We start from the raw sequence: 12,110 nt of genomic DNA, 5'->3' as shown, positions 1-12,110 counted from the left end.
GACATTAGGTAATGCTGCTACAGGGTGACAATGCTAGGATGTTAGGTAATACTGCTACGGTATTACCTATGTCTCAACGCCTCCCCTTTATGACACACCCCTCAGTTATCCTTGTCCAAGACAGAATTTCCTGAATCCCCTGTTTCTGTAGTGAGACAGCTTGATGTACCAGGACACCCCCTGGACAGGACACTAGTCCATCTCCTGTTTCTGTAGTGAGACGGTGTGATGTACCAGGACACCCCCTGGACAGGACACTAGTCCATCTCCTGTTTCTGTAGTGAGACGGTGTGATGTAAACACATCCATCTCCTGTTTCTGTAGTGAGACGGTGTGATGTACCAGGACACCCCCTGGACAGGACACTAGTCCATCTCCTGTTTCTGTAGTGAGACGGTGTGATGTAAACACATCTATCTCCTGTTTCTGTAGTGAGACTGTGTGATGTAAACACATCCATCTCCTGTTTCTGTAGTGAGACGGTGTGATGTAAACACATCTATCTCCTGCCTCCGTTTCTCCAGACTACGCGGTGGCCATCTTTCACGACGCCGTAAAGACGGGGAAGTTTGAGTGCAACCTGAAGCCAGACACGCGGCTGCCCATGATGTACATCGACGACTGTCTGCGTGCCACCGTGGAGATGATGGAAGCGCCCGCAGACACCCTCTCCATGAGGACCTATAACATCAACGCCATGAGCTTTACTCCTGAAGAGCTGGCTCAGGAGGTCCAGAAGCAGCTTCCGGACCTGGAGGTCACCTACGACATCGACCAAGTCCGACAGGCCATCGGTAAGATCATTTTATTCATGCTTTTATTTATCCTGGTTTGGAGTTGCAAAATTCCTAATGTTTTCCTGAAAAATCCAGTGGGAAGATTTCCTACTGATTCTGGGAAGATTCCCTACTGATTCTGGGAAGATTCCCTACTGATTCTGGGAAGATTCCCTACTGATTCTGGGAAGATTCCCTACTGATTCCGGGAAGATTCCCTACTGATTCCGGGAAGATTCCCTACTGATTCTGGGAAGATTCCCTACTGATTCTGGGAAGATTCCCTACTGATTCCGGGAAGATTCCCTACTGATTCCGGGAAGATTCCCTACTGATTCTGGGAATCCTCTAACCCGGGGATTTCTTGAAAAGCTGGGAATTAGCAACCATTTGAGATCAATGAAAGATCAATGAACGAGGAAGACCAGTCTAAATACGCCACACGAGGCCTCGTCATTGAGATTCTCCAAACGTACATGCATTTTAAGGTTTTGATGAAGTTTTAATGTAGAAACGAACAACAACAAAGTCTTGTGACAATTTGACCGACAAAACAAAAACCCAAAAGTGTCAAAGACTTTGGAGTAGGAAGACATTGACAATGTCCCCCCCTCTTCTCTCCCTTTACAGCCGACAGCTGGCCAATGAACTTTGACGACTCTAACGCGCGGAACGACTGGGGCTGGAAACATGACCACGACCTCCCGGAGCTCGTCCAGACCATGCTCAACTACATCGGCTCAGACTCGCGCATCGCAAAGGCTAACTGAGGTGGCGTGATGCTGGGTGGCGTGATGCTGGGTGGCGTGATGCTGGGTGACGTGATGGAGCAGTGTTTCTTTGTACATACTGTAAAGACTGTTGTTTTATAGGAGGGAGACACGTGGTGTGTGTAAATAGTCGTTTTGTCATTTGGAAGGGCTCTCAATCTGTCTGTGTGTCTCGGTGTGTGTCTCGGTGTCTGTCTGTGTGTCGGTGTCTGTCTGTGTGTCTCGGTGTCTGTCTCGGGGTCTGTCTGTCTCTGTCTGTCTGAACAAGTTACGTTCTAGGTTGCGTGAGAAGTAGCGGGCCGATTCCCCTCCTCTCTCCCTCCCTCCCTCTCAGGAAGGAGGAGAGGTTGGAACACAGAGTCTGAGAAAATGTTGAGATAAAACATCGGAGGGGTTGACTCCATAGGGTTGACTCCATAGGGTTGACTCCATAGGGTTGACTCCATAGGGTTGACTCCATAGGGTTGACTCCATAGGGTTGACTCCATAGGGTTGACTCCATAGGGTTGACTCCATAGGGTTGACTCTATAGGGTTGACTCCATAGGGTTGACTCCATAGGGTTGACTCCATAGGGTTGACTCCGTAGGGTTGACTCCGTAGGGTTGACTCCGTAGGGTTGACTCCGTGGGGTTGACTCCATAGGGTTGACTCCGTAGGGTTGACTCCGTAGGGTTGACTCCGTAGGGTTGACTCTGTGGGGTTGACTCTGTGGGGTTGGACTCTGTGGGGTTGACTCTGTGGGGTTGGACTCTGTGGGGTTGGACTCTGTGGGGTTGGACTCTGTGGGGTTGGACTCTGTGGGGTTGGACTCTGTGGGGTTGGACTCTGTGGGGTTGGACTCTTTACAGGGGTTGGACTCTGTGGGGTTGGACTCTGTGGGGTTGGACTCTGTGGGGTTGGACTCTGTGGGGTTGGACTCTGTGGGGTTGGACTCTGTGGGGTTGGACTCTGTGGGGTTGGACTCTGTGGGGTTGGACTCTGTGGGGTTGGACTCTGTGGGGTTGGACTCTGTGGGGTTGGACTCTGTGGGGTTGGACTCTGTGGGGTTGGACTCTGTGGGGTTGGACTCTGTGGGGTTGGACTCTGTGGGGTTGGACTCCGTGGGGTTGGACTCCGTGGGGTTGGACTCCGTGGGGTTGGACTCCATAGGGTTGGACTCCATAGGGTTGAAAGAATCCTTCTTCTCTCTGTGGGAGAGCTGATGTTATAAAGGTCACCTCTGCGTATGTAAAGCTATTGCAAAGGGGTTCACTGTTGTAGAAGTATTTCTCAGCCAAAAGCTGAGAATTCAGGTTTCAAAAGGTCCTACATTTACAGTCATAATCAAACAAGTTTTAGATTGAAGAGGGTTTATTTAATATAAGCGGTGTTTGATGCACTTTAGAGTAAGAGAGGAAAATGATTTTTAAACCCTTTAGAAAAATCATCAAACATACATTGAGGTGTGGAGGAACACATCGAGTACAAGGTGTTTTCTGCCCACTGATTCTACATTCTGTCTACTGGGAACCACGGACTGGGAACCACGGACTGGGAGTCATGGTGACTCCATGTGTTTCTGGCACTTGTATGTAAAGTGTGAATGAATAGACCTCCGTTCCTCTGGAATCCTTCGGTTGTATCTCAAATGGCACCCTATCCCCTATATAGTGGCACCCTATTCCCTATATAGTGGCACCCTATTCCTATATAGTGGCACCCTATTCCCTATATAGTGGCACCCTATTCCCTATATAGTGGCACCCTATTCCCTATATAGTGGCACCCTATTCCCTATATAGTGGCACCCTATCCCCTATATAGTGGCACCCTATCCCCTATATAGTGGCACCCCATTCCCTATATAGTGGCACCCTATTCCCTATATGATGGTACCCTAAATAGTGGCACACTATTCCCTATATGATGGCACCCTATTCCCTATATAGTGGCACCCTATTCCCTATATAGTGGCACCCTATTCCCTATATGATGGTACCCTATATGATGGCACCCTATTCCCTATATGATGGTACCCTATTCCCTATATGATGGTACCCTATATGATGGCACCCTATTCCCTATATGATGGCACCCTATTCCCTATATGATGGTACCCTATTCCCTATATGATGGCACCCTATTCCCTATATGATGGCACCCTATTCCCTATATGATGGTACCCTATATGATGGCACACTATTCCCTATATGATGGCACCCTATTCCCTATATGATGGTACCCTATATAGTGGCACCCTATTCCCTATATGATGGCACCCTATTCCCTATATGATGGCACCCTATTCCCTATATGATGGCACCCTATTCCCTATATGATGGCACCCTATTCCCTATATGATGGCACCCTGTTCCCTATATGATGGCACCCTGTTCCCTATATGATGGCACCCTATTCCCTATATGATGGCACCCTATTCCCTATATGATGGTACCCTATTCCCTATATGATGGTACCCTATTCCCTATATGATGGTACCCTATTCCCTATATGATGGTACCCTATGCCCTATATGATGGCACCCTATGCCCTATATGATGGCACCCTATGCCCTATATGATGGCACCCTATTCCCTATATGATGGCACCCTATTCCCTATATGATGGTACCCTATATAGTGGCACCCTATTCCCTATATGATGGCACCCTATATAGTGGCACCCTATTCCCTATATGATGGTACCCTATATGATGGCACCCTATTCCCTATATGATGGCACCCTATGCCCTATATGATGGCACCCTATGCCCTATATGATGGTACCCTATTCCCTATATGATGGTACCCTATTCCCTATATGATGGTACCCTATATGATGGTACCCTATTCCCTATATGATGGCACCCTATTCCCTATATGATGGCACCCTATTCCCTATATGATGGTACCCTATTCCCTATATGATGGCACCCTATTCCCTATATGATGGCACCCTATTCCCTATATGATGGTACCCTATATGATGGCACACTATTCCCTATATGATGGCACCCTATTCCCTATATGATGGTACCCTATATGATGGCACCCTATTCCCTATATGATGGCACTCTATTCCCTATATGATGGCACCCTATATAGTGGCACCCTATTCCCTATATGATGGCACCCTATATAGTGGCACCCTATTCCCTATATGATGGCACCCTATTCCCTATATGATGGTAACCCTATTCCCTATATGATGGTACCCTATTCCCTATATGATGGCACCCTATTCCCTATATGATGGTATCCTATTCCCTATATGATGGTACCCTATTCCCTATATGATGGCACACTATTCCCTATATAGTGGTACCCTATTCCCTATATGATGGCACCCTATTCCCTATACGATGGTACCCTATTCCCTATATGATGGCACCCTATTCCCTATATGATGGTACCCTATTCCCTATATGATGGTACCCTATTCCCTATATGATGGCACACTATTCCCTATATAGTGGTACCCTATTCCCTATATGATGGCACCCTATTCCCTATATGATGGTACCCTATTCCCTATATAGTGGTACCCTATTCCCTATATGATGGTACCCTATTCCCTATATGATGGCACCCTATTCCCTATATGATGGTACCCTATTCCCTATATGATGGCACCCTATTCCCTATATGATGGTACCCTATATGATGGCACCCTATTCCCTATATGATGGCACCCTATATAGTGGCACCCTATTCCCTATATGATGGCACCCTATTCCCTATATGATGGTACCCTATTCCCTATATGATGGCACCCTATTCCCTATATGATGGCACCCTATATGATGGCACCCTATTCCCTATATGATGGCACCCTATTCCCTATATGATGGCACCCTATGCCCTATATGATGGCACCCTATGCCCTATATGATGGCACCCTATGCCCTATATGATGGTACCCTATTCCCTATATGATGGTACCCTATTCCCTATATGATGGCACCCTATTCCCTATATGATGGCACCCTATTCCCTATATGATGGGCACCCCCTATATGATGGCACCACTATTCCCTATATGATGGCACCCTATTCCCTATATGATGGTACCCTATATGATGGCACCCTATTCCCTATATGATGGCACCCTATTCCCTATATGATGGCACTCTATTCCCTATATGATGGCACCCTATATAGTGGCACCCTATTCCCTATATGATGGCACCCTATATAGTGGCACCCTATTCCCTATATGATGGCACCCTATTCCCTATATGATGGTAACCCTATTCCCTATATGATGGTAACCCTATTCCCTATATGATGGTACCCTATTCCCTATATAGTGGTACCCTATTCCCTATATGATGGCACCCTATTCCCTATATGATGGCACCCTATTCCCTATATGATGGTACCCTATTCCCTATATGATGGTACCCTATTCCCTATATGATGGCACCCTATTCCCTATATATATTCCCTATATGATGGCACACTATTCCCTATATAGTGGCACCCTACCCTATTCCCTATATGATGGCACCCTATTCCCTATACGATGGTACCCTATTCCCTATATGATGGTACCCTATTCCCTATATGATTGTACCCTAAATAGTGGTACCCTATTCCCTATATAATGGTACCCTAAATAGTGGTACCCTATTCCCTATATGATGGTACCCTATTCCCTATATGATGGCACCCTATTCCCTATATGATGGCACCCTATTCCCTATATGATGGCACCCTATTCCCTATATGATGGCACCCTATTCCCTATATGATGGCACCCTATTCCCTATATGATGGCACCCTATTCCCTATATAGTGGTACCCTATTTCCTATATGATGGCACCCTATTCCCTATATGATGGCACCCTATTCCCTATATGATGGCACCCTATTCCCTATATGATGGCACCCTATTCCCTATATGATGGCACCCTATTCCCTATATGATGGTACCCTATTCCCTATATGATGGTACCCTATTCCCTATATGATGGTACCCTAAATAGTGGTACCCTATTCCCTATATGATGGCACCCTATTCCCTATATGATGGTACCCTATTCCCTATATGATGGCACCCTATTCCCTATATGATGGTATCCTATATGATGGCACCCTATTCCCTATATAGTGGCACCCTATTCCCTATATAGTGGTACCCTATTCCCTATATGATGGCACCCTATTCCCTATATAGTGGCACCCTATTCCCTATATAGTGGCACCCTATTCCCTATATAGTGGCACCCTATTCCCTATATATGGCACCCTACCCTATGGCACCCCCTATATGATGGCACCCTATTCCCTATATGATGGTACCCTATTCCCTATATGATGGTACCCTATTCCCTATATGATGGCACCCTATTCCCTATATGATGGCACACTATTCCCTATATGGTGGCACCCTATTCCCTATACGATGGTACCCTATTCCCTATACGATGGTACCCTATTCCCTATATGATGGTACCCTATTCCCTATATGATTGTACCCTAAATAGTGGTACCCTATTCCCTATATAATGGTACCCTAAATAGTGGTACCCTATTCCCTATATGATGGTACCCTATTCCCTATATGATGGCACCCTATTCCCTATATGATGGCACCCTATTCCCTATATGATGGCACCCTATTCCCTATATGATGGCACCCTATTCCCTATATGATGGCACCCTATTCCCTATATAGTGGTACCCTATTCCCTATATGATGGCACCCTATTCCCTATATGATGGCACCCTATTCCCTATATGATGGCACCCTATTCCCTATATGATGGCACCCTATTCCCTATATGATGGCACCCTATTCCCTTTATGATGGTACCCTATTCCCTATATGATGGTACCCTATTCCCTATATGATGGTACCCTAAATAGTGGTACCCTATTCCCTATATGATGGCACCCTATTCCCTATATGATGGTACCCTATTCCCTATATGATGGCACCCTATTCCCTATATGATGGTATCCTATATGATGGCACCCTATTCCCTATATAGTGGCACCCTATTCCCTATATAGTGGTACCCTATTCCCTATATGATGGCACCCTATTCCCTATATAGTGGCACCCTATTCCCTATATAGTGGCACCCTATTCCCTATATAGTGGCACCCTATTCCCTATATAGTGGTACCCTATTCCCTATATGATGGCACCCTATTCCTTATATAGTGGCACCCTATTCCCTATATAGTGGCACCCTATTCCCTATATAGTGGCACCCTATTCCCTATATAGTGGCACCCTATTCCCTATATAGTGGCACCCTATATAGTGGCACCCTGTTCCTTATTTTCCCATATTCTCTTTTCCCCTATAATGCCAATAGGGTCCCATTTGGGATGCCCAGTTTACCTGGTTAAATGGACGGTTTCCTTTAGTTGGTAATGTAGGCGCCAGGGATGCGAGTGTTGAGTTAGGGGAGTTAGGGGTGGAGTTAGGGGTTGAGTTAGGGGTGAGTGTTGAGTTAGGGGTTGAGTTAGAGGAGTTAGGGGTTGAGTTAGGGGTGAGTGTTGAGTTAGGGGAGTTAGAGGAGTTAGGGGTTGAGTTAGGGGTTGAGTTAGGGGTTGAGTTAGGGTGAGTGTTGAGTTAGGGGAGTTAGGGGTTGAGTTAGGGGTGAGTGTTGAGTTAGGGGTGAGTGTTGAGTTAGGGGAGTTAGGGGTTGAGTTAGGGGTGAGTGTTGAGTTAGGGGAGTTAGGGGTGAGTGTTGAGTTAGGGGTTGAGTTAGGGGAGTTAGGGGTTGAGTTAGGGGTTGAGTTAGGGGTTGAGTTAGGGGTTGAGTTAGGGGTTGAGTTAGGGGTTGAGTTAGGGGTTGAGTTAGGGGTTGAGTTAGGGGTTGAGTTAGGGGAGTTAGGGGTTGAGTTAGAGGAGTTAGGGGTTGAGTTAGAGGAGTTAGGGGTTGAGTTAGAGGAGTTAGGGGTTGAGTTAGAGGAGTTAGGGGTTGAGTTAGGGGTGAGTGTTGAGTTAGGGGTTGAGTTAGGGGTGAGTGTTGTGGATGTTATATATATAAATGATTATATGTAAAAGACATGCAACAATATTTTATTGTCATGGATAGCCATAATCCAAGTACATGTCTAATATGAAAACTGAGGAAAGAGCTTGATTCCCTTCCAGCTGTAGAGTTTGTGGCTTCGGTTGGCTAGCTAAGTGAGAAGAAGTTAGCCAGCCGGCAGAACAACCGATTTTATTATTATTTTTAGTAGCCATAGAAACCAAATGTTTTTTGCATAGATGAAAGTATTGTTTTTATTTATGTTTATTTTTTTTTATTTTTGTCCTCTTATAGAAGGATGATATAGTAGAAATGTATTTATTAAAAATGGCAGAACGCATCACAAGCGTATGTAAGTTAAGTGAATGTGCAGCTTTTTGTGATTGGACAGTAAAGATTCTGCGTTGTTCTTGACCCGTTTTGGTCACTGGCTATTTTGGCACCGTGTTTCTGGGGCCCTGAAAAGTCGTCTCTAACCCTGTTCTGGAACAGGGCCTGGCTAGCCCTGGGCTAAGGTTGGTGTGAATATTCGCTTAGGCCTGGGCTAAAATCTCCCATAGCCTAGGCTTGAGGAGGCTCTTAGGCCTGGGCTAAAATCTCCCATAGCCTAGGCTTGAGGAGGCTCTTAGCCCTGGGCTAAGGTTGGTGTGAAAATTCGCTTGGGCCTGGGCTAAAATCTCCCATAGCCCAGGCCTGATGAGGCTCTTAGGCCTGGGCTAAAATCTCCCATAGCCCGGGCCTGACGAGGCTCTTAGCCCTGGGCTAAAATCTCCCATAGCCCGGGCCTGACGAGGCTCTTAGCCCTGGGCTAAAATCTCCCATAGCCCGGGCCTGATGAGGCTCTTAGCCCTGGGCTAAAATCTCCCATAGCCCAGGCCTGACGAGGCTCTTAGGCCTGGGCTAAAATCTCCCATAGCCCAGGCCTGACGAGGCTCTTAGGCCTGGGCTAAAATCTCCCATAGCCCAGGCCTGACGAGGCTCTTAGGCCTGGGCTAAAATCTCTCATAGCCCAGGCCTGACGAGGCTCTTAGCCCTGGGCTAAAATCTCCCATAGCCCAGGCCTGACGAGGCTCTTAGCCCTGGGCTAAAATCTCCCATAGCCCAGGGCTGACGAGGCTCTTAGCCCTGGGCTAAAATCTCCCATAGCACAGGCCTGACGAGGCTCGTAGCCCCGAGTTAAGGTGTAGTGTGAATGCATCTTTTCTACGTGAAAGTTGAAACAAATGTGTGTTCTTTCAATCACAAAATCTCCTTTTGTCATTAAAAAAAAAAATTCTTCTTCTCTCAACTATCTCAGTCAATGTTTCTCTTGTTTTGTGCCTCGTTCTGTCTGTTTCTATATATTGTTATTCTGCCTCCTCACTGATACTTTTTTTTTAAAATCATTGTATTTTCCTAAGTTTCCTGTACGTTTCTAGCTATGACATGACAAGAAGTGTTATCAGGCAGTATTAGTAAAGCCACATTACTACCAGAGGTTTTTTACAAGGCTGTGTTTATAACATGTGTTCTGTACAAAATGTAATCCAAATCCTCATGCTTTAAATTTTTTTTTGATGCATATTAAAATATCTATGAATTCATTACTTCACTGGAATCACGAGGTATTTATTTTATTATAATTTGGCTTGGCCACCCAAGACTGGGTAGCTACTGCGTTTTTTTTTGGATTAGGTTGAAGCGACAAAAAGGGTGAAAGTGGGTTCTCTTGTGAAACGCAGGGTTATTATCTCTGGCAGATCGTCAACATCCTCGGAGCCAAATCATCTACACCTGTTCTCCATTACGATGTCCTGAAATCAAAACGGAGCTATTTTGATCAGAATTTGCGTGACAATTCGAGAAGATGAAAAAAAGAAAGCCACCAAGACGGTTAGATAATCGTTTTGTTCATTTGTGCCGATGCTGTATGACAACTTTGCAAAATGCTCTTTAATGACGTCACCTTTATTGACCTGAACGATGTCAGCTCAGCTAAACATGATACCGGTGAAGGTCGGGACCAGATGAAGAAATCCGGGGCTGTTTTATGATAGCACCCCCCAGCAAACACACTATTCCCAGACACCATCATTTTCTGTAAATAAATCCGTGCACCATGAAGCAATTTGAGCGTGGTGTTTTTAGGATTTCCACACATGCTGAACATTCTAATTTGCCTTCTTTTTTTTAAGCATTTCATTAAATTGTACCTAATTTACATGAGAATAGTATTCTACCGTCTACCCTCTACTACCATCCTCCTCTACTCTACTACCATCCTCCTCTACTCTACTACCATCTACCTCTACTCTACTACCATCTACCTCTACTCCTACCACCATCTACCTCTACTCCTACCACCATCTACCTCTACTCCTACCACCATCTACCTCTACTCTACCACCATCTACCTCTACTCTACCACCATCTACCTCTACTCTACTACCATCTACCTCTACTCTACTACCATCTACCTCTACTCTACTACCATCTACCTCTACTCTACTACCATCTACCTCTACTCTACTACCATCTACCTCTACTCTACTACCATCTACCTCTACTCTACTACCATCTACCTCTACTCTACTACCATCTACCTCTACTCTACTACCATCTACCTCTACCACCATCTACCTCTACTCTACCACCATCTACCTCTACCACCATCTACCTCTACCACCATCTACCTCTACCACCATCTACCTCTACCACCATCTACCTCTACCACCATCTACCTCTACCACCATCTACCTCTACCACCATCTACCTCTACCACCATCTACCTCTACCACCATCTACCTCTACTCTACCACCATCTACCTCTACTCTACCACCATCTACCTCTACTCTACCACCATCTACCTCTACTCTACCACCATCTACCTCTACTCTACCACCATCTACCTCTAATCTACTACCATCTACCTCTAATCTACTACCATCTACCTCTAATCTACCACCATCTACCTCTACTCTACCACCATCTACCTCTACTCTACCACCATCTACCTCTACTCTACTACCATCTACCTCTACTCTACTACCATCTACCTCTACTCTACTACCATCTACCTCTACTCTACTACCATCTACCTCTACTCTACCACCATCTACCTCTACTCTACCAACAACAGGTGTAGGTAGACCTTACAGTGAAATACTTCCTAACAAGCCCTTAACCAACAATGCAGTTCAAGAAATAGAGTTAATCAAATATTTACAAAATTAACTAAAGTTTTTAAAAAAAGCTCTATACAAGGAGTACCGAGTCAGTGTGCGGGGGGGTCCAGGTTAATGAGGGTATATACAGGGGGTACCGGTACCGAGTCAGTGTGTGGGGGGTCCAGGTTAGTAATGAGGGTATATACAGGGGGTACCGGTACAGAGTCAGTGTGCGGGGGGTCCAGGTTAGTAATGAGGGTATATACAGGGGGTACCGGTACAGAGTCAGTGTGCGGGGGTCCAGGTTAGTAATGAGGGTATATACAGGGGCTACCGGTACCGAGTCAGTGTGCGGGGGGGTGGGGGGTCCAGGTTAATGAGGGTATATACAAGGAGTTCCGAGTCAGTGTGCGGGGGGGTCCAGGTTAGTAATGAGGGTAT

General features: G+C 45.9%; 1 protein-coding gene across 2 annotated transcripts in view; it reads left to right on the top strand.

The window, feature by feature from the left end:
• Window positions 1–2,099, top strand: part of LOC123995744 (L-threonine 3-dehydrogenase, mitochondrial-like) — a 22,236-nt gene extending 20,137 nt beyond the window's left edge. Inside the window, exons 9-10 of one of the 2 annotated variants that reach the window (XM_046299416.1) lie at window positions 525–794; window positions 1,407–2,099. In XM_046299416.1, coding sequence (XP_046155372.1) covers window positions 525–794; window positions 1,407–1,546 — 410 coding nt within the window. In that variant the 3' untranslated portion in view covers window positions 1,547–2,099. The remainder of the gene's footprint in view (window positions 1–524; window positions 795–1,406) is intronic. The other variant, XM_046299417.1, reaches the window with a different exon arrangement.
• The last annotated feature ends 10,011 nt before the right edge of the window (window positions 2,100–12,110 follow it).

This window comes from Oncorhynchus gorbuscha, linkage group LG14 (genome assembly GCF_021184085.1).
Source record: "Oncorhynchus gorbuscha isolate QuinsamMale2020 ecotype Even-year linkage group LG14, OgorEven_v1.0, whole genome shotgun sequence".
In the NCBI taxonomy this organism is placed as follows: Eukaryota; Metazoa; Chordata; class Actinopteri; order Salmoniformes; family Salmonidae; genus Oncorhynchus; species Oncorhynchus gorbuscha.
Note: the sequence above shows the minus strand (reverse complement) of the source record. Positions and strands in the feature narration are given on the sequence as shown.